Here is a 21,185-nt window from a genome sequence, read left to right as displayed (position 1 = left end):
TAAACATTAGGCTGGGCACAGTGGCTCACGCCGGTAATCCCAGCACTTTGGGAGGCTGAGGTGGACAGATCACTTGAGTCAGGAGTTCGAAACCAGCCTGGACAATATGGTGAAACCTCATCTCCACTAACACAAAAAATTAGCCAGGCATGGTAGTCCAGCTACTTGGGAGGCTGAGGACTAAGAGTCGCTTGAACCCGGGAGGCAGAGGTTGCAGTGAGCCAAGATGGCTCCACTGCACTCCAGCCTGGATGACAGAGTGAGACTCCATCTGAAAAAAAAAATTATAAACATTATTTTTAAATTGTAAATAGGCCGGGCATGGTGACTCAGGCCTATAATCCCAACACTTTGGGAGGCCAGGGCGGGCGGATCACTTGAGGTCAGGAGTTCGAGACCAGCCTGGCCAACATGGCGAAACCCTGTCTCTACTAAAAATACAAAAATTAGCTGGGAGTGGTGGCATGCGCCTGTAGTCTCATCTACTCTGGAGGCTGAGGCATGGCAATTGCTTGAACCTGGGAGGTGGAGGTTGCAGTGAGCCGAAATCATGCCACTGCACTCCAGCCTGTTCGACAGAGTAATACTCTATCTCAAAACTAATTATGATAATCATAAATTGTAAATAGAGGTAGGAAATTCTTATGTAAGAACCTGCCCCTGTCTATTTCTACTCTAGATTGCTACAGTTTTTGTGTATTGCTCCAGAAATTTTTCCTGTGTGTGCACAAATATATATGTGTATAATTATTTCCCAATGGGGTCATACTAATTTTTTTTTTTTTTTTTTTTTTTTTTTTGAGATGGAGTCTTGCTCTGTCGCCCAGGCTGGAGTGCAGTGGCCGGATCTCAGCTCACTGCAAGCTCCGCCTCCCAGGTTTACGCCATTCTCCTGCCTCAGCCTCCTGAGTAGCTGGGACTACAGGCACCCGCCACCTCGCCCGGCTAGTTTTTTGTATCTTTTTAGTAGAGACGGGGTTTCACCGTGTTAGCCACGATGGTCTCGATCTCCTGACCTTGTGATCCGCCCGTCTCGGCCTCCCAAAGTGCTAGGATTACAGGCTTGAGCCACCGCGCCCGGCCTCATACTAATTTTTTAAAACTACTTAATATATTATAGGCATTAAAATCAAAAAGAAAATTTATATATATTAATATATATAATTAGTATATATATTTTAAAATTGAAATATATATGATAGACATTTTAAAAATTCGTACCTCATTCAGACCATTATTCATTTTGCTCACAATGGTATTCCCAGTGCACAACATGGTGCCTGGTACATTGTAATATTCATTCAATAATCATTTTATCAGCTGCATGTTATTCTAATGTTAAAAAATGTTATTCTCATGTTAAAAAGTAATGTTAAATTACTCAGGAATGGAAAACCAAACATCGTATGTTCTCACTCATAAGTGGGAGCTAGACTATGAGATGCAAAGGCACAAGAATGACTTTGGTGACTCAGGGGGAAGGGGTGAGAAAGGGGCGAGGGATGAAATACTACAAATTGGGTTCAGTGTATACTGCTTGGGTGGTAGGTACACCAAAACCTCACAAATCATCACTAAAGAACTTTCTTATATAACCAAATACCACCTATTCCCCAAAAACCTATGAAACCAAAAGAAATTTTAATAAAAATTTTTAAAAACCTAAATTAGCCAGTCTCTTATTGATTTTAATTTTTTTGCTGTTAAACTATGATATGATGAATCCTCCTGCATAGTCATTAAGATATGATTTTTTTCTCTGCATTTTATGGTTAAAAAAGGAAAAAAATGTTTGTAGGACAAGTTCCTTGCAGTTGAATTTTGAGGATAAAGAGTAATATGTCTTTTTTATTTTAATATATACCACTATTGTGGACATTATGTCATTCCTTGTGAGATCCTAGTGCCTGAATCTCAGAATACTAGGAGTGTACAGAACTCCCACCTTCAGAGATACAATCTACTTCTGTGTAAAGAAGCAGAAATGGCAGATGCTCACTTTCCCAGGCTCCATTGCACCTAGTGCTAAGACGTGGGACCTAGGTTCTACCAGAAGCTGGTGACGGGAAGAAGCAGGGCCCAGGTGAATTCCAATTTAGTGAAGATGGCAGCAGCAGTAGCAATTACATGCAGCAGTAGTAAAGTTCTTTGTTTTTTTCTTTTCTTTTTTTTTCAGACGGAATCTTGCTGTGTCACTCACACTGGAGTGCAGTAGTACAACCTCAGCTCACTGCAACCTCCACTACTTGGGTTCAAGTGATTCTCCTGCCTCAGCTTCCTGAGTAGCTGGAATTACAGGTGCACGCCACCACGCCTGGCTAATTTTTGTATTTTTGGTAGAGATGGGGTTTCATCATATCAGCCAGGCTGGTCTCAAGTGATCCGCCCACCTCAGCTTCCTAAAGTGCTGGGATTACAGGCACAAGCTGCCATGCCTGACTGCTTTTTCTATTTCAAATGAAGTTATGAATAATCTTATCTGTTACTTTTTAAAATCCCATTGGAATTTTGTTTGTAATTATTAAGCTTATAGATCAATTTGGGTAGAACAAATGCTTTTTAAAATTTAGATTTTTGTTATAAAAGGTGTATGATGGCTGGGTGGCTCACGCTTATAATCCCAGCCAGCACTTTGGAAGGCCGAGGTGAGTGGATCACTTGAGGCTGGGAGTTTGAGACCAGCCTGGCCAACATGGCGAAACCCCGTCTCTACTAAACATACAAAAATTAGCCAGGTGTAGTGGCATGCACCTGTAATCCTAGCTACTCTGGAGGCTGAGGCAGGAGAATCACTTGAACCCGGGAGGCGGAAGTTGCAGTGGGCCGAGATCATGCCACTGCACTCCAGCCTGGGTGACAGAGCAAAAAATATAAGAAAAAAAAAAAGTTTTGTGAATAAGTAATTTAAGTAGACCTATATTCAATGAAGAAATAGAATCAGCAATTATTAGTAACCTTCCAAAACAGAAAGTACCAGACCCAGATTGGTTGGCGAGTGAATTCCAACAAATATTTAAGGAATAAATGATGTAAATTCTCAACAATCTTTCAGGGAATAGAAGCAGAGGGACTGCTCCCTAACTAACTCTGTGAGACCAACATTACACTAATACCAAAACAAGACAAATTATAAGAGAAAACTACAGACCAATATCTTTTATGAACACAGATGCAAAAATCCTCAATAAAATATTAGCAAATCAAATCCAACAGTGTTCAAAAAGAATTATACATCATGACCGAGTAGGATTTCTCCCAGGTCTGCAAGGTCAATTCATCATTTGAAAATCAATTAAATCCATTAATGCAATTCACCACATCAGTAGGCTAAAGAAGAGAAATCACATGATCCCTTCAGTAGATGCCAAAAAAGGATTTAACACCCATTCATGATTTAAAAACAAAACAAAACAAAACAAAACAAAAACACCTTCCAGCAAACTAGGAATATAGTTCAACTTCAGAAAGAACATCTACAAAAACCTGCCACTAACATCATACCTAACGGTGAAAAACTTGAAGCATTCCTACTAAGATCAGGGATAAGGCAAGGATGTCTCCTCACTACCCCTTTTCAGCATTGTACTGGAAGTCCTAGCTAATGCGACACAAAAAGAAAACAGAAGAAAAGAAAGATACAGGGCCGGGCATGTTAGATCGCGCCTGTAATCTGAGCACTTTGGGAGGCCAAGGCAGGCAGATTACTTGAGGCCAGGAATTTGAGACCATCCTGGCCAACATGGTGAAATCTTGTCTCTACCAAAAATGTACAAATCAGCCAGGCATGGTGGTGAGCACCTGTAGTCCTAGCTACTTGGGAGGCTGAGGCAGAAGAATCACTTGAACCCGGGAAACAGAGGTTGCAATGAGCAGAGATTGCACCACTGTGCCCCAGCCTGGGTGACAGAGTGAGACTCTGTCTCAAAAAAAAACAAAAGATATGTGGATTGGGAAGAAAGAAAATTGTCTTTGTTCACTGAAGACATGATTTATCTATGTAGAAAATCTCAAAGAATCTAGAAAAAACCTCTTGGAACTAACAAGCAATTATAGTGAGTTTGCAGAGCACAAGGTTAACATACAAAAAAGTCAGTTCCTTCCTATATACCAACAATGAAAAAGTGGAATTTGAAACGAAAAATACATTACCATTTACATTAGCACTCTCAAAAATTGAACAAATAGACATAAATATAACAAAATATCTACAAGATCTTAATAAGGAAAACTACAAAACTGTGATGACAGGTATCAAAGAAGAACTACATAAATGGAGAAACATTTCATGTTTGTGAATAGGAAAACTCAGTGTCATCAAGATGTCAATTCTTCCTGATTTAATTGGTAGATTCAATGCAATCCCAATCAAAATCCCAGCAATTTGTTCTGTGAACATCAACAAACTGATTGTAAAGTTTGTATGGAGGGACAAAATATTCAGAACAGCTGTCTTAGTTCATTTTGCATTGCTGTAAGGTTCCCTGAATACCTGAGGCTGAGTCATTTATAAAGAAAAGAGGTTTGTTTGGCTCATAATTCTGCAGGCTGAACAAGAAGCATGGCACCAGCATCCGCTTCTGGTGAGGACCTCAGGAAGCTTCCAACCATGGCAGAGGCGAATGGGGAGCAGGTATGTCTCATGGTGAGAGAAGGAGGAAGAGAAAAAGAACAATCATATTTTGCAGGAACTATGAGTGAGAACTGGCTCAATCCCTTGAGGATGGCACCATGACCATTTATGAGGGATCCGTCCCCATAATTCCACCAGGTCCTACCTCCAACATTGGGGATCAAATTTTAACCTGACACTTGGAGGGGCCATTTATCTAAACTGTATTATTCTTTCCCTGGCCCCCCAAATGTCATATCTTTCTCACATTGCAAAATATAATCATCCTTTCCCAATCGTTTCCAAAGTCTTAACTCATTCCACTATCAATTAAAAAATGCAAAATCTCATCTGAAACTGAAGGCTAATTTCTTCCAGCTGTGAGCCTGTAAGATGAAAAGCAAGTTTATTGAATTCTAAGATACAATGGTTATACAGGCATAGGGTAAACATTCCCATTCCAGAAGGAAAAAAATGGCCAAAAGAAAGGAATAATAGGCCTCATGCAAGTCCAGAATTCAGCAGGTCAGACATTAAATCTTAAAGCTCCAAAATAATCTCCCTTAACTCCATGTCCTGCATCCTGGGCACACTGGTGCAAGGGGTGGGCTCCTAAGGCCTTGGGCAGCCTCACCCCTTGGTTTTACTGGGGCACAGCCTATATGTCTACTCTCACAGGTGGGAGTTGTGCCTTTGGCTTTTCCAGGCTGAAAGTACAACCTGCTGGTGGCTCTACCACTCTGGGCTCTGGAGGGCAGCAGCCTTGTTCTACTAAGGAGTACCCCAGTGGGGATTCTGTGGGGGCTGCAACCCTACATCTCCCCTTGGCACTCCCCTAGTAGAGTCTCTCTGCAGGGGCTCTGCCCCTGTGGCAGGCTTCTGCCTGGGCATGCAGACTTTCTGATACATCTTCTGAAATCTAGGTGGAAACTGCCAGAATGCACTCTCACATTCTGTGTGTCTACAGACTTAACACTACATAGAAGCTGCCAGGGCCTGTGATTGGCAGCCTGAGCCATGCCTGGGGCCTTTTGAGCCCTGACTGGGGCCTGAAAGCATTCTGTCCTTCTAGGTCTCTAGGCCTTTTCCCCATTGTCTTGCTAATTTTTTTTGCAAGTGGTTGCTCTTCAGCCCCTTTAAATTTCTCTCCTAAAAATGCTTGTTCCTTCCCTACCACAGGACTGGGTTGTAAATTTTTCAAACTTTTACACTCTGCTTTCCTTTTAAGTTGAAACCTTAGATCAGCCCTTTGCTCCCACATTTGATTGTGGACTGTGAGATTTAGAACAAAGCAATGATACTTGCTTTTACCGCTCCTATTCAGATGGTGCTGGAAGTCTCAACTGGTGCAATTAGTTAAGAAAAGGAAATAGGCCAGGCATGGTGGCTCATGCCTATAATCCCAGCACTTTGGGAGGCCAAGGAGGGAAGATTGCTTGGGCCCAGGAGTTCAAGACCAGCCTGAGCAACATAGGGAGATACCATTTCTACAAAAAAAGTAAAACAGGAAAGGGGAATAAAAGGCATACAGATTGGAAAAAAGAAATGAAACTGTCCCTATTTCCAAATGACATGATTGTCTATGCAGAAGATCTCAAGGAATATACCCACCCCCAACAACAACAACAACACAGCCCTCCTAGGACCTAATTGAGTGAGTTTAACAAAGTCACTGGATACAAATTCAACACAAGCCTTGACCAGGAATTTTTCCTTCAGGAGTATAGCCTGAAGGACTCTCCACTTAAAAACAAACAAACAGGATTCTGACCGAAACTAATTTTTCCTGCTAGCCAAGCTGGCAAGAATTAACAAAAGTCTCCAAAGAGTAAAATTAACCAAAAACTGTGAGCAGAAACTGGAGTGGTAGGCAGCAAATCCTATTATCAATACCGTAAGTGGGTGATAAGCCTTGGGTCAGTAGTTTGCTGGTATAGGTGAATCTGACACTTCCAATTTATTAAGTCCAAAGCCCCAGAAGAAAAGTGTTCTGGTTTCTGAGCTTTGTTTTACTCTAAAATGTAAATAATGTTCACTTCACAATGTCTGAAAATAGGGTTAATTAGGAGGCCTGATGGAGTTGTTTCCTAGTTTCACTCTGCAGATGCCCAATAACGGGATGCCTTAGTAATCTGTGTTTCTCCTCCCTCTGGCAATCCAACTGTTAAAATTAGAAAGATAATTTGTTATCTGTGAAAGTTTAATTGGAGCAATATGTGATGGAAATGCAAATTACTTAATTAGGAGTTAGGGAGAGTATGAGAGAACAATGAATGAAAAATTAGCAAATATTATTAAATTTATTTATTAATCATGTGTTGGATCCAAGTACCTTATAGCTACCAAGGATACAGGATACAAAAAGAGGTTATCCTCAAATGGGGGAGAAGATAATTAAGTATCCTGCAAAATGCCTCATGATATGTGCTAAAGTAACATTAGTATGTACAGTGTGCTATGAAACTATCAAAGAGGGGAGCAACTGACTCTCTACAAAGTTTGAAGAGCAATGCAGTTGGATTCTATTTCCAATCTGTGAAACTCACTCACCACACCTGTTAAAGTACTCTCTGAGGGCCCAGTGAAAAATCAGGCAGATACCAGAGAGGAATCTATTTATACAAGATAGCTGCGTAGGGTGATGTCTGTGACTTTGCGGCTTTTTTAACTGATTGTATTCCCCAATCATTTGCAATTTGGGTGGCAGAAGGCTGAGATTTTATGGACTTGAAATGTTAAGGGACAGAGATCAAGGCTGGCAGAGCAAGAAATTACAGAGGAATCCCTGCAAACAAGAAAAATCATAAGAAGGGTGAACCACAAAATTTTAGTATAAGGACTGCTCAGGTGCTTGGCTGACAGCCAAATTATGTAGGCACAACAGAGGACCCCTCTGCCTCAAGAGGCCAGGTTAAAACAACAGCAGCTGGAAACCATAAGAACAAAGATATCAGTACCTATATTGTGCAAGGGAGACAAAGTTTGCGGTTCAAATCTAGGCAGGTTAAGTATTAATATCTACTAGAACAACAACAAAAATCCCACAGCAATTCTTAGAAGAACACAGTTAAACCCAGTGTCTAGGCATGCAAAGAAACAGAAGTGTGAATCGTACTCAAGGAAGGGGAAAGGGCAGTCAATAGAAACTGACTCTGAGTGAGCCTAGTTGTTGGATTTAACAGAAACTTCAAAGCACTTATTGTAAATGTGTTCAATGAGTTAAAATATGACATCAATGAGTGGGTAGAAAATCTCAACCAAGAAATGGAAACTGTAAAAATGGAAATTTGAGAGTTGAAAAATACAGTAACTGAAAATTTTTAAAAATCTAAATAGCTTCAACAGTAGATTAGAAAACAAAGCAGATTGGCAAAAGAAGCCATGAAGTTCAAGCTAGATCAATAGAAATCACCCAGTTTCAAGAAACGGGAGAAAAAGCCGGAATAAAGTTGAAAAGAGATATGTAGGGCAATGTCAAACAATCCATTATAGGTATAATTAGAGTCTTAGAAGGAGCGGCAGCAGTGGATTATAGAAAATGTTTTAAATAATGACTGGAATTTTCTCACATTTTATGGGAAAAAATTAACTTACCCAAGAAGTATAGCAGACTGAAAGCAAGATAATCACAAAGAAAACCACTTACTGACTATCCAGAGAAAAATGGTATGTTGTACATAGGGAACAACAGTGCAATTAACACCTCACTTCTTATCAGAAACTGTGAAGGTCAAAAGACATTGGACCAACATATTCAAATGATGGAAAAAAGAAAGCTTTCAGCCAAGAATTCTGCATCTGGAGAAATTATCCTTCAAATATAAGGGGAAAATAAAGACATTTTTGGATAAACAGAGATGAGAGAATTTTTCACTAGTAGACCTGCACTATAAAACATTTTGACTGAAGGGAAATGACACCTAAATGGATATTTGGATCTACACAAAGGAATGAAGAGCACATGAAATTGTAAACATGTGTAAAACAAAAATAATGATTTTTTGTTATGTCTTAATATCTTTTTACAATGTATACAGATAATACACAGGATAACCTCCCAGTCTCAACCTCCCAGGTTCAAGCAATCCTCTTGACTCAGCCCCTCAAGTAGCTGGGACTACAGGCACGCACCACCATGCCCAGCTAATTTTTTTTGTAGCAATGGGGTTTCACCATGTTGCCAAGGCTGATCTCTAGCTCCTGAGCTCAAGCAATCTGCCCGCCTTGGCCTCCCAAAGTGCTAAGACCACAAGCCTGAGCCACCATGCTGTGCCAAGTAATTCAGTACATTTTCTAAAATTTTCTAAAGTACACTGGAATAAATTGAATTTATACACTGTAGTCCCATTAAAAATATAATGAAAATTATAATGAGCAACCATTAAAAATATAATGAAAAGAGATATACATAGAAAACCAATAGAGGAATTAAAATGAAATGCCAAAAAATATGTGACTAACATAAAGGGAGGTAGGAAAAGAGGGTCAGAGAAACAAGTAATGGATAGAAGAAATAGGAAAGAGATGGTATGATTGTAGATTTAAAACTGAACATGTAAATAATTAAGTGTAAATAGACCAAAATTCTAAACAAAAGGCAGAGATTGTCAGACTGGACCAAAAAAAAAGCAAGAACCGAGTATGTGCTAACTGTGTGAGATGTACTGTCTATATGAGAGACATTCTACATATAAAGATGCAAATACACTGAGAGTAAAAGGATAGAAAGAAATATACCATGCAAATAGTATGCACTAGAAATTTGTAGTAACTCTGTTCTTACCAGAAAAAAAGACATCAATACAAGGAAGATTTTTGGAGACTATGAGGAATCTTTCATAATGATAAAAGAGTTAATACATTAGGAAGTTACGAGAATTACATGTGTATATGCACCTAATAAATATAGTTTCAAAATACATGAAGCAAACAACTAAACTAAGAGGGAAAACAGTCAAAGTTAGAACTGTAGTTGGACACTTTTCACTCTGTAATTGATAATACAACTGGATCTCCCCCCACCAAAGTAAAGAAATCAAAGATCTGAAAAACACCATTAACTACCATGACCTGATTGATATTTATAGAACTGTAGCTAACAAATACAGAATACACTTTTTCTCCCTAAGTACACAAGGAAGATTCACCAGGGTAGGCCGTGTGTTAGGACATAAGTCTCAGTGTATTTCAAAAGATTAAAATCTTACAGAGTATGTTTCCTGACCATAATGGAAGTAAATTTGAACCAGATGATAATAAAATGAGTACGTATTAAAAATTGTGTCCTTCAGAAAAATTCACATACTTTTTGAAATTGTGGGATGAAGCCAAAGTAGTCATTACAGTGAAATTTTTAGTTTTAAATGTTAATGTTAGAAAAGAAAAAAGTCTAAACCTAAGCTTCCATTTAAGAAGCTAGAGAAAGAATAAATTAAATCTAAAGTAGGAAGAAAGAAGTAATAAAGATAACAGAAACAGATGACATAGGAAACAGATTAAAAAGATCAATAAAGTTGATAAATGTCTAGCTAGATTTATCAGGGATTTAAAAAATGTTACCAATATTAGGAATAAAAATAGGAATTGGGAATAAATCTATACAGAGTGTAGAATTATAAAGTTGGTAAGGGAATATTATGAACAATTTTATGCCAATAAATTTGATAATTTAAATGAAATGGACAAATTTCTGGAAAAACATAAGTCATAAAACTAACACAAGAAGGCAGATAAAATATTGATAGGCCTATGTCTACTAAAGAAATTGAATTTGTAATTTTAATTTGTACCTTTCCTGAAAAGCAAATTTCAGGTGCAAAGAGCTTCACTGGTGAATTTCACCAAACATTTAAGAAAGACTATAGTGCCATTCAAACCCAACTTAAATAGAAGGGGTAGGACTGTTTCTCAAGTTATTTTATGGATTCGGTTTTACTCTGATAACAAAAACAGAAAAAGAAATTACAAAAAAGAAAATTACAAATAAAAATCCCACATAAACATGCAAATTTATTTTTCTTAGAGATAAGGCCTTATTCTATTGCCCAGGCTGGAGTGCAGCCTTGACTTTCTAGGTTTAAGCAGTCCTCCCTTCTAAGCCTCCCAAGTAGCTGGGATCACAGGCATGCACCACCCTGCCCAGCTAGTTTATTTTATTTTAATGTTTGTAGAGATGAGGTCTTGCTTTGTTGCCCAGGCTGATCTTGAACTCCTGAGCTCAAGAGATCCTCCCACCTAGGCCTCCCAAAGTGCTAGGATTACAGGCATGCGCCGCTGTGCCCAGGATAAATATGCAAAAATTCTTAACAGAATATCAATTCACTGAAGCCCATCAATGTAGGAAAAGAACAATACATCATAACCAAGAGAAGATTTCCCAGGATTGCAAGGTTAATTTAACACTAGAAAATCAATCAATATAAATTCTGATATTAGTAGAACAAAAAATCATCATCATCTTAACAGATGCCGAAGAAGCATTTGACAAAATTTAATAGCTATTCCAAATTTAAACTTTGAGTAAACTAGGAAAAGAAGGGAACTTCCTTAAAGGCATCTGTGAAAACCCCACAGCTAGAATTATACTTAATGATGGAAGTCTGAAATTCTTTCTTCTAAGTTCAAGAACAAGCAGGGGAGGCAGAACAAGATGGCCGAATAGAACTCTCCAGCAGTTTCCCCCCAGCAAGAACACCAACCTGAACAACTATCCATACAAGAAAGCACTTTCATAAGAACTAAAACACAGGTGAGCAATCACAGTACCTGGTTTTAACATATTAAGGAAAGAGGCACTGAAGAGGTTAGGAAAGATAGTCTTGAATTGCCTATACCACCCCTCCTCCATCCTCCAGCAGTGCAGTATGATGTGGAGAGAGAATCTGTGTGCTTGGGAAAGGGAAAGTGAAGTGATTGTGGGACTTTGCATTGGAACTCACTGCAGCTCTGTGACAGCAGAAAACAACACACGGCAGAATTTGGTCGGTGCCCACAGCAGGAGCATTTAGAATAGACATAGCCAGAGGCAAATCGTCCATCCTAGCAGTCAGAACTTGAGTTCCAGCTAGCCCCACCACCATGGGCTAAGGTGGTCTGGTGTGCTAAATAAATTTGAAGGGCAGTCTAGGCCACAAGGACTGCAATTCCTGCATGAGACCTGGTGCTGTGTTAGGCTCAGAACCAGGGGATTTGGGGTCCACACAATACAGTGAGACACCAGCTGGGGCAGCCAAGGGAAAGCTTATGTCACCCCTTCCCCAACTTCAGGCAGCACAGCTCACAGCACCAGGATGAGAGGGAAGAGTAAAGAGGGGCCAGGCATGGTGGCTCACGCCTGTAATCCCAGCACTTTGGGAGGCCAAGGTGGGCGGATCACCTGAGGTCAGGAGATCAAGACCAGCCTGGCCAACATGGCGAAACCCTGTCTCTACTAAAAATTTAAAAATCAGCCAGTCATGGTGGCAGGCACCTGTAATCCAAGCTACTCAGGAGGCTGAGGCCTGAGAATCGTTTGAACCCTGGAGGCGGAGGTTGCAGTGAGCCAAGATCGCACCACTGTGCTCCAGCCTGGGTGACAGAGCAAGGCTCTGTCAAAAAAAAAAAAAAAAAAAAAAGATGTATGAGTAGATAATTTAAGTAGACCTATATCCAGTAAAGAAATTGAATCAATAATTATTAATAACCTTCCAGAACTGGACAGCATTCTGTTAAGTGAAATAAGTTAGGCACAGAAAGACAAATTTTGCATGTCCTCACTGTTTGTGGGAGGTAAAAATTAGACCCATGGCGATAGTGAGTACAATGATGGTTACCAGAGGCTAGGAAGGGGAGTAGGGGGTTGGGAGAGAATGGATGGTTATTGGGTACAAAAATATTGTTAGATACAATGAGTAAGATCTAGTATTTGATAGCACAACAAGGTGACTACAGTAAGCAATATTTTATTACACATTTCAGAATGAGGGAGTACAATTGGAATGTTCTTGACAAAGAAATGAATTCTTGAGGTGATGGATACCCATTTACCCTGATGTGATTATTACACATTATATAATGTCTCAAAATATTTCTGTCTCAAAATATCTCAGGTACCCCATAAATATATATAATATACAATTATTATATATATTATATTATATATATATATATGTATCTACTATGTACTTATAAAAAGAAAAAGAAAAAGCAAGGTCCAGGCACAGTGACTCACGCTGGTCATCCCACCACTTTGGGAGACCAAGGCAAGAGGACTCCTTGAGCCCAGGAGTTCAAGACCGGTCTGTAGTGACATCACATCTCTATGAAAAAAAAAAAAAAAAAGCTGGGCTTGGAGATACGCACCTGCAGTCCCTGCTACACAGGAGGCTGAGGTCATAGGATCATGCTACTGCACTCCAGCCTGTGTGACATAGCAAGACCCCATCTCAAAAAACAAAAAGCAAGAATGTCTGTTCTTGGCACTTCTATTCAGAATTATACTGAATGCCTTAGCAATTGTAATAAGGCAAAAAAAAAAAAAAAAATACAGATTGGAAAGGAAGTAAGACTTATATGCAGACAACACATATATAGCAATCCTAGGTTTGCTATATAGAAATCCTAGGTTCCAAGATGGCCGAATAGGAACAACTCCAGTCTACAGCCCCCAGCGTAAGCAATGCAAAAGACAGGTGATTTCTGCATTTCCAACTGAGGTACTGGGTTCATCTCACTGGGGCTTGTCGGACAGTGGGTGCAGGACAGTAGGTGCAGCCCACCGAGCGAGAGCCGAAGCAGGGCGAGGCATCACCTCACCCAGGAAGCACAAGGTGTCAGGGAATTCCATTTCCTAGCCAAGGGAAGCTGTGACAGACGGCACCTGGAAAATCGGGTCACTCTCACCCTAATACTGCACTTTTCCAACGGTCTTAGCAAACGGCACATCAGGAGATTATATCCCGCGCCTGACTTGGAGGGTCCCACGCCCACGGAGCCTCACTCATTGCTAGCACAGCAGTCTGAGGTCGAACTGCAAGGTGGCAGCCAGGCTGGGGAGGAGCGCCAGCCATTGCTGAGGCTTGAGTAGGTAAACAAAGCAGCCAGGAAACTTGAACTGGGTGGAACCCACCGCAGCTCAAGAAGGCCTGCCTGCCTCTGTAGACTGTACCTCTGAGGGCAGGGCATAGCTGAACAAAAGGCAGCAAAATCTTCTGCAGACTTAAATGTCCCTCTCTGACAACTTTGAAGAGAGTAGTGGTTCTCCAAGCACCGAGTTTGAGATCTGAGAACGGACAGACTGCCTCCTCAAGTGGGTCCCTGACCCCTGAGTAGCCTAACAGTGAGGCACCTCTCAGTAGGGGCCAACTGACACCTCACATGACCGGGGGCCCCTCTGAGATGAAGCTTCCAGAGGAATGATCAGGTAGCAACATTTGCTATTCTGCAATATTTGCTGTTCTGCAGCCTCTGCTGGTGATACCTAGACAAACAGGGTGTGGAGTGGACCTCCAGCAAACTCCAACAGACCTGCAGCTAAGGGTCCTGACTATTAGAAGGAAAACTAACAAACAGGACATCCACATCAAAACCCCATCTGTACGTTACCATCATCAAAGACCAAAGGTAGATAAAACCACAAAGATGGGGAGAAACCAGAGCAGAAAAGCTGAAAATTCTAAAAATCAGAGCGCCTCTTCTCCTCCAAGGGAATGCAGCTCCTTGCCAGCAACAGAACAAAGCTGGACGGAGAATGACGAGTTGACAGAAGAAGACTTCAGAAGATCAAACTTTTCCGAGCTAAAGGAGGATGTTCGAACCCAATGCAAGGAAGCTAAAAACCATGAAAAAAATTGGATGAATGGCTAACTAGAATAACCAGTGTAGAGAAGTCCTTAAATGACCAGATGGAGCTGTAAACCATGGCACAAGAACTACGTGACGCATGCACAAGCTTCAGTAGCCGATTTGATCAACTGGAAGAAAGGTTATCAGTGATTGAAGATCAAATGAATGAAATGAAGCAAGAAGAGAAGTTTAGAGAAAAAAGAGTTAAAAGAAACAAAGCCTCCAACAAATATGGGACTATGTGAAAAGACCAAATCTATGTCTGATTGGTGTACCTGAAAGTGATGGGGAGAATGGAACCAAGTTGGAAAACACTCTTCAGAATATTACCCAGGAGAACTTCCCCAACCTAGCAAGGCAGGCCAATTTTCAAATTCAGGAAATACAGAAAATGCCACAAAGATACTCCTCAAGAAGAGCAATTCCAAGACACATAATTGTCAGATTCACCAAAGTTGAAATGAAGGAAAAAATGTTAAGGGCAGCCAGAGAGAAAGGTTGGGTTACCCACAAAGGGAAGCCCATCAAACTAACAGCACATCTCTCGGTAGAAACTCTACAAGTCAGAAGAGAGTGGAGGCCAATATTTGACATTCTTAAAAAAAAGAATTTTCAACCCAGAATTTCATATCCAGCCAAACGAAGTTTCATAAGTGAAGGAGAAATAAAATCCTTTACAGACAAGCAAATGCTGGGAGATTTTGTCACCACCAGGCCTGCCTTACGAGAGCTCCTGGAGGAGGCATTAAACATGGAAAGGAGCAACTGGTACCAGCCACTGCAAAAGCATGCCAAATTGTAAAGACCATCGAGGCTAGGAAGAAACTGCATCAACTAACAAGCAAAATAACCAGCTAACGTCATAATGACAGGATCAAATTCACACATAACAATATTAGCCTTAAATGTAAATGGGCTAAATGCACCAGTTAAAAGACACAGACTGGCAAATTGGATAAAGAGTCAAGACCGATCAGTGTGCTGTATTCAGGAGACCCATGTCACGTGCAGAGACACACATAGGCTCAAAATAAAGGGATAGAGGAAGATCTACCAAGCAAACAGAAAGCAAAAGAAAAGCAGGGATTGCAATCCTAGTCTCTGATAAAACAGACTTTGAACCAACAAAGATCAAAAGAGACAAAGAAGGCCATTACATAATGGTAAAGGGATCAATTCAACAAGAAGAGCTAAGTATCCTAAATATATATGCACCCAATACAGAAGCACCCAGATTCATAAAGCAAGTCCTTAGAGACCTACAAAGAGACTTAGACTCCCACACAACAATAAGGGGAGACTTTAACACCCCACTGTCAACATTAAACAGATCAATGAGACAGAAAGTTAACATGAATATCCAGGAATTGAACTCAACTCTGCACCAAGCAGACCTAATAGACATCCACAGAACTCTCCACCCCAAATCAACAGAATATATGTTCTTCTCAGCACCACATCGCACTTATTCCAAAATTGACCACATAGTTGAAAGTAAAGCACTTCTCAGCAAATATAAAAGAACAGAAAATATAATAAACTGTCTCTCAGACCACAGTGCAATCGAACTGGAACTCAGGATTAAGAAACTCACTCAAAACTGCTCAACTACATGGAAACTAAACAACGTGCTCCTGAATGAGCAGGTTACGTACCTTACTGGGTACATAACGAAATGAAGGCAGAAATAAAGATGTTCTTTGAAACCAGTGAGAACAAAGACACAACATACCAGAATCTCTGGGACACGTTTAAAGCAGTGTGTAGAGGGAAATTTATAGCACTAAATGCCCACAAGAGAAAACAGGAAAGATCTAAAATTGACACCCTAACATCACAATTAAAAGAACTGGAGAAGCAAGAACAAACGCATTCAAAAGGTAGCAGAAGGCAAGAAATAACTAAGGTCAGAGCAGAACTGAAGGAGATAGAGACACAAAAAACCCTTCAAAAAAATCAATGAATCCAGGAGCTGATTTTTTGAAAAGAAGAAAAGAGAGAAGATTCAAATAGACACAATAAAAAATGATAAAAGGGTTATCACCAGTGATCCCACAGAAATACAAACTACCATCAGAGAATACTATAAGCACCTCTATGCAAATAAACTAGAAAATCTAGAAGAAATGGATAAATTCCTGGACACATACACGCTTCCAAGACTAAACCAGGAAGAAGTTGAATCCCTGAATAGACCAATAACAGGCTCTGAATCATTAATAGCCTACCAACCAAAAAAAGTCCAGGACCAGATGGATTCACAGCCAAATTCTACCATAGGTACAAGGAGGAGCTGGTACCATTCCTTCTGAAACTATTCCAATCAATAGAAAAAGAGGGAATCCTCCCTAACTCATTTTAAGAGGACAGCATCTTCCTGATACCAAAGCCTGGCAGAGACACAACAAAAAAAGAGAAGTTTAGACCAATATCCCTGATGAACATCAATGCAAAAATCCTCAATAAAATACTGGCAAACTGAATCCAGCAGCACATGAAAAAGCTTATCCACCATGATCAAGTGGGTTTCATCCCTGGGATGCAAGGCTTGTTCAACATACGCAGATCAATAAACGTAATCCATCATATAAACAGAACCAAAGACAAAAACCACATGATTATCTCAATAGATGCAGAAAAGGCCTTCGACAAAATTCAACAACCCTTCATGCTAAAAACTCACAATAAATTAGGTATTGATGAACGTATCTAGAGCTATTTATGACAGACCCACAGCTAATATCATATTGAATGGGCAAAAACGGAAAGCATTCCCTTTGAAAACTGGCACAAGACAGGGATGCCCTCTCTCACTACTCCTATTCAACATAGTGTTGGAAGTTCTGACCAGGACAATCAGGAGAAAGAAATAAAGGGTATTCAATTAGGAAAAGAGGAAGTCAAATTGTCCCTATTTGCAGATGACATGATTGTATATTTAGAAAGCCCCATCGTCTCAGCCCAAAATCTCCTTAAGCTGATAAGCAACTTCAGCAAAGTCTCAGGATACAAAATCAATGTGAAAAAATCACAGGCATTCCTATACACCAATAACAGACAAACAGAGAGCCAAATCCTGAATGAACTCCCATTCACAAGTTGCTTCAAAGAGAATAAAATACCTAGGAATCCAACTTACAAGGGATGTGAAGGACCTCTTCAGGGAGAACTACAAACCACTGCTCAATGAAATAAAAGAGGACACAAGCAAATGGACTCCATGCCCATGGATAGGAAGAATCAATTGTGAAAATGACCATACTGCCCAAGGTAAACTAAAGTTCATACGGAACCAAAAAAGAACCTGCATTGCCAAGACAATCCTAAGCAAAAAGAACAAAGCTGGAGGCATCACACTACCTGACTTCAAACTATACTACAAGGCTACCGTGACCAAAACAGCATGGTACTGGTACCAAAACAGAGATATAGACCAATGGAACAGAACAGAGCCCTCAGAAATAATACCACACATCTACAGCCATCTGATCTTTGACAAACCTGACAAAAACAAGAAATGGGGAAAGGATTCCCTATTTAATAAATGGTGCTGGGGAAACTGGCTAGCCATATGTAGAAAGCTGAAACTGTATCCTTTCCTTACATCTTATACAAAAATTAACTAAAGATGGGTTAAAGACTTAAATGTTGGACCTAAAACCATAAAAAGCCTGGAAGAAAACCTAGGCAATACCATTCAGGACATAGGCATAGGCACGGATTTCATGTCTAAAACACCAAAAGCAATGGCAACTAAAGCCAAAATTGACAAATGGGATCTAATTAAACTAAAGAGCTTCTGCACATCAAAAGAAACTGCCATCAGAGTGAACAGGCAGCCTACAGAATGGGAGAAAATTTTTGCAATCTACCCGTCTGACAAAGGGCTAATATCCATAATCTACAAAGAATTTAAACAAATTTATAAGAAAAAAATCAACCCCATCAAAAAGCAGGTGAAGGATATGAACAGACACTTCTCAAAGGAAGACATTTATGCAGCCAACAGACACATGAAAAAATGCTCATCATCACTGGCTATCAAAGAAACGCAAATTGAAATCACAATGATACACCATCTCACACCAGTCAGAATGGCTATCATTAAAAAGTCAGGAAACAACAGGTGCTGGAGAGGATGTAGAGAAATAGGAATATTTTTACACTGTTGGTGGGACTGTAAACTAGTTCAACAATTGTGGAAGACAGTGTGGCGATTCCTCAAGGATCTAGAACTAGAAATACCATTTGACCCAGCCATCCTATTACTGGGTATATACCCAAAGAATTATAAATCATGCTGTTATAAAGACAATGCACATGTATGTTTACTGCGGCACTTCGCAATAGCAAAGACTTGGAACCAGCCCAGATGTCCATCAGTGATAGACTGGATTAAGAAAATGTGGCACATACACACCATGGAATTCTATGCAGCCGTAAAAAAGGATGAGTTCATGTCCTTTGTAGGGACATGGATGAAGCTGGAAACCATCATTCTCAGCAAACCAAACACCACATGTTCTCCCTCATAGGTGGGAATTGAAAAATGAGAACACTTGGACACAAGAAGGGGAACATCACACACCAGGGCCTGTCGTGGGGTGGGGAGACGGGGGAGGGATAGCATTAGGAGATATACCATACCTAATGTAAATGACGAGTTAATGGGTGCAGCACACCAATATGGCACATGTATACATATATAACAAACCTGCACGTTGTGCACATGTATACTAGAACTTATAATAAAAAAGTGAAAAATAAAAATAAAAGTAAAATGTAAGCAAACACTTAAAAAATAAAATAAATTGAAAGAATAAAAAAGGAAAAGAAAAAAAAATCCTAAGGAATAGACAAAAAAAGTTTACTCAAACTAGTATGTGAACTTAGCAAAGTTGCAGAATACAGTATTAATATACGCAAATCAAGTATATTTATAGTAGCGATGCATAATTGGAAAATGAAGTAAAAATACATTTCTGTTTTCAATGTCATTAAATTATTGAGGATAAAGAGAGAGGTTTGCATGGGTTCAGTGGAGACATGGTAGAGGAAGGGGTTAGTTTAACCTGGGAGGAGAAGTCATCTGAAAGGATTTCACACATAATGGTGTCTGTGCTGTGTCTTGAAAGACAAAAAACTCCAAACAATCAAAGGGATAATAGTCATTCTAGGTAAAAGGACAAAAGCAGGCCGGGCGCGGTGGCTCAAGCCTGTAATCCCAGCACTTTGGGAGGCTGAGACGGGCGGATCACAAGGTCAGGAGATCGAGACCATCCTGGCTAACACAGTGAAACCCCTTCTCTACTAAAAAATACAAAAAACTAGCCAGGCAAGGTGACGGGTGCCTGTAGTCCCAGCTACTCGGGAGGCTGAGGCGGGAGAATGGCATAAACCCGGGAGGCAGAACTTGCAGTGAGCTGAGATCTGGCCACTGCACTCCAGCCTGGGCGACAGAGCGAGACTCCATCTCAAAAAAAAAAGGACAAAAGCAAACATTCCTAGGCCCTAGGTAATCTACCGTACCTAGCCAGTGATGGATTTTAAATAGTCCAGGCACAGTGGCTCATGCCTGTAATCCCAGCACTTTGGGAGGCCAAAGCGGGCGCATCACCTGAGGTCAGGAGTTCGAGACCAGCCTGGCCAACATGGTGAAACCCCATCTCTACTAAAAATACAAAAATTAGTCTGGTGTGGTGGCATACACCTGTAATCCCAGCTACTTGGGAGGCTGAAGCAGGAGAATCGCTTGAACTCAGGAGGCAGAGTTTGCAGTGAGCCAAGATTGCACCACTGCACTCCAGCCTAGGCTGACAGAGCGAGACTCCGTCTCAAGAAAAAATTGAATTAAATTAAATTAAATTAATAAATAAATGGGAGAGACCTGGTGATGTTGCATTTTAGCAGTTGGCTATGGGAGAGGAGTTGAGTTCAGACCTTTGATGGCCTTTCAGCTATTTATGTTCCGTTCTATGAGCCATTGAGAGCCAAGCCACTGAAGGTGGTGATACCATATGGCTGCTTCCTAAGAATGAGGCGTTAGGTTTCACCAAGCAATCCCTATTCCAGGATGAGGGAATCCCTATTCCAGGATGCCAACTTCTCACTTGACCCACTCAGAATTCTGTATTCTGCTTTGGTGCTGTTGACCATGGTGACCATCTATTAAGAGAAATAGCATGGTAGTTGTGAGAGCAGCAATAGTATTGCTAGCCTCAGGGCCCTAAAGTACCAATGGCAATAGTATCCAAGTAAGTGAGAAGACACCTGGAAGATAGAGCAATAGTTTTCCAGGCTTATGGTACAGAGGTTGATTACAATACCTCTGTACTGTATCATTAGGCTTTGTGAATAGCCTGATCAATTTGCCAAGGAATGGAAGTGGATATCAGAAGTTTTCATTAATTTACTTACTTAGGGTTCAGACTTACACTATTGGTGTTATTACCCTTGTTATATTATCTTTCATATCTGTTTCTAGGCTGATTACATATTGAATCAAGTTGTATATTCCTAGGCCCTCACAGGGAAAGAAATAGACAGATCTGTGTTTGAATGTCTGTCTCTGCTACTTAGCTGTATAATCTTAAGGTAGATAACCCCTCTGAACTCTAGTTTCCCCATCTGTATGATGGATTGATAATGCCTACCTTATCAGGTCATTGTGAAAATTAAAGATATGTGAAAATACTCAAAGTTCTTAGCACATAGATTCTCTTACATTTGCTTCACTTCTTATTTAGCTTTTGTT

At 40.2% G+C, this 21,185-nt stretch overlaps 1 protein-coding gene across 2 annotated transcripts in view; it reads left to right on the top strand.

The window, feature by feature from the left end:
- Window positions 1-21,185, top strand: part of SIMC1 (SUMO interacting motifs containing 1) — a 90,047-nt gene that overhangs the window by 21,227 nt on the left and 47,635 nt on the right. The window contains exon 1 of one of the 2 annotated variants that reach the window (XM_030927160.1): window positions 4,267-4,630. The exons of the other annotated variant lie outside the window; for it this stretch is intronic. Coding sequence (XP_030783020.1) covers window positions 4,559-4,630 — 72 coding nt within the window. The 5' untranslated portion in view covers window positions 4,267-4,558. Of the gene's footprint in view, window positions 1-4,266; window positions 4,631-21,185 lie in introns of those variants that run through there. 2 annotated transcript variants of the gene reach the window in all.

The sequence above is a fragment of the Rhinopithecus roxellana genome, chromosome 3 (assembly GCF_007565055.1).
Source record: "Rhinopithecus roxellana isolate Shanxi Qingling chromosome 3, ASM756505v1, whole genome shotgun sequence".
NCBI classification, from domain to species: Eukaryota; Metazoa; Chordata; class Mammalia; order Primates; family Cercopithecidae; genus Rhinopithecus; species Rhinopithecus roxellana.
The sequence above is the reverse complement of the archived record's forward strand: the minus strand, read 5'-3'. Positions and strand labels throughout refer to the sequence as shown.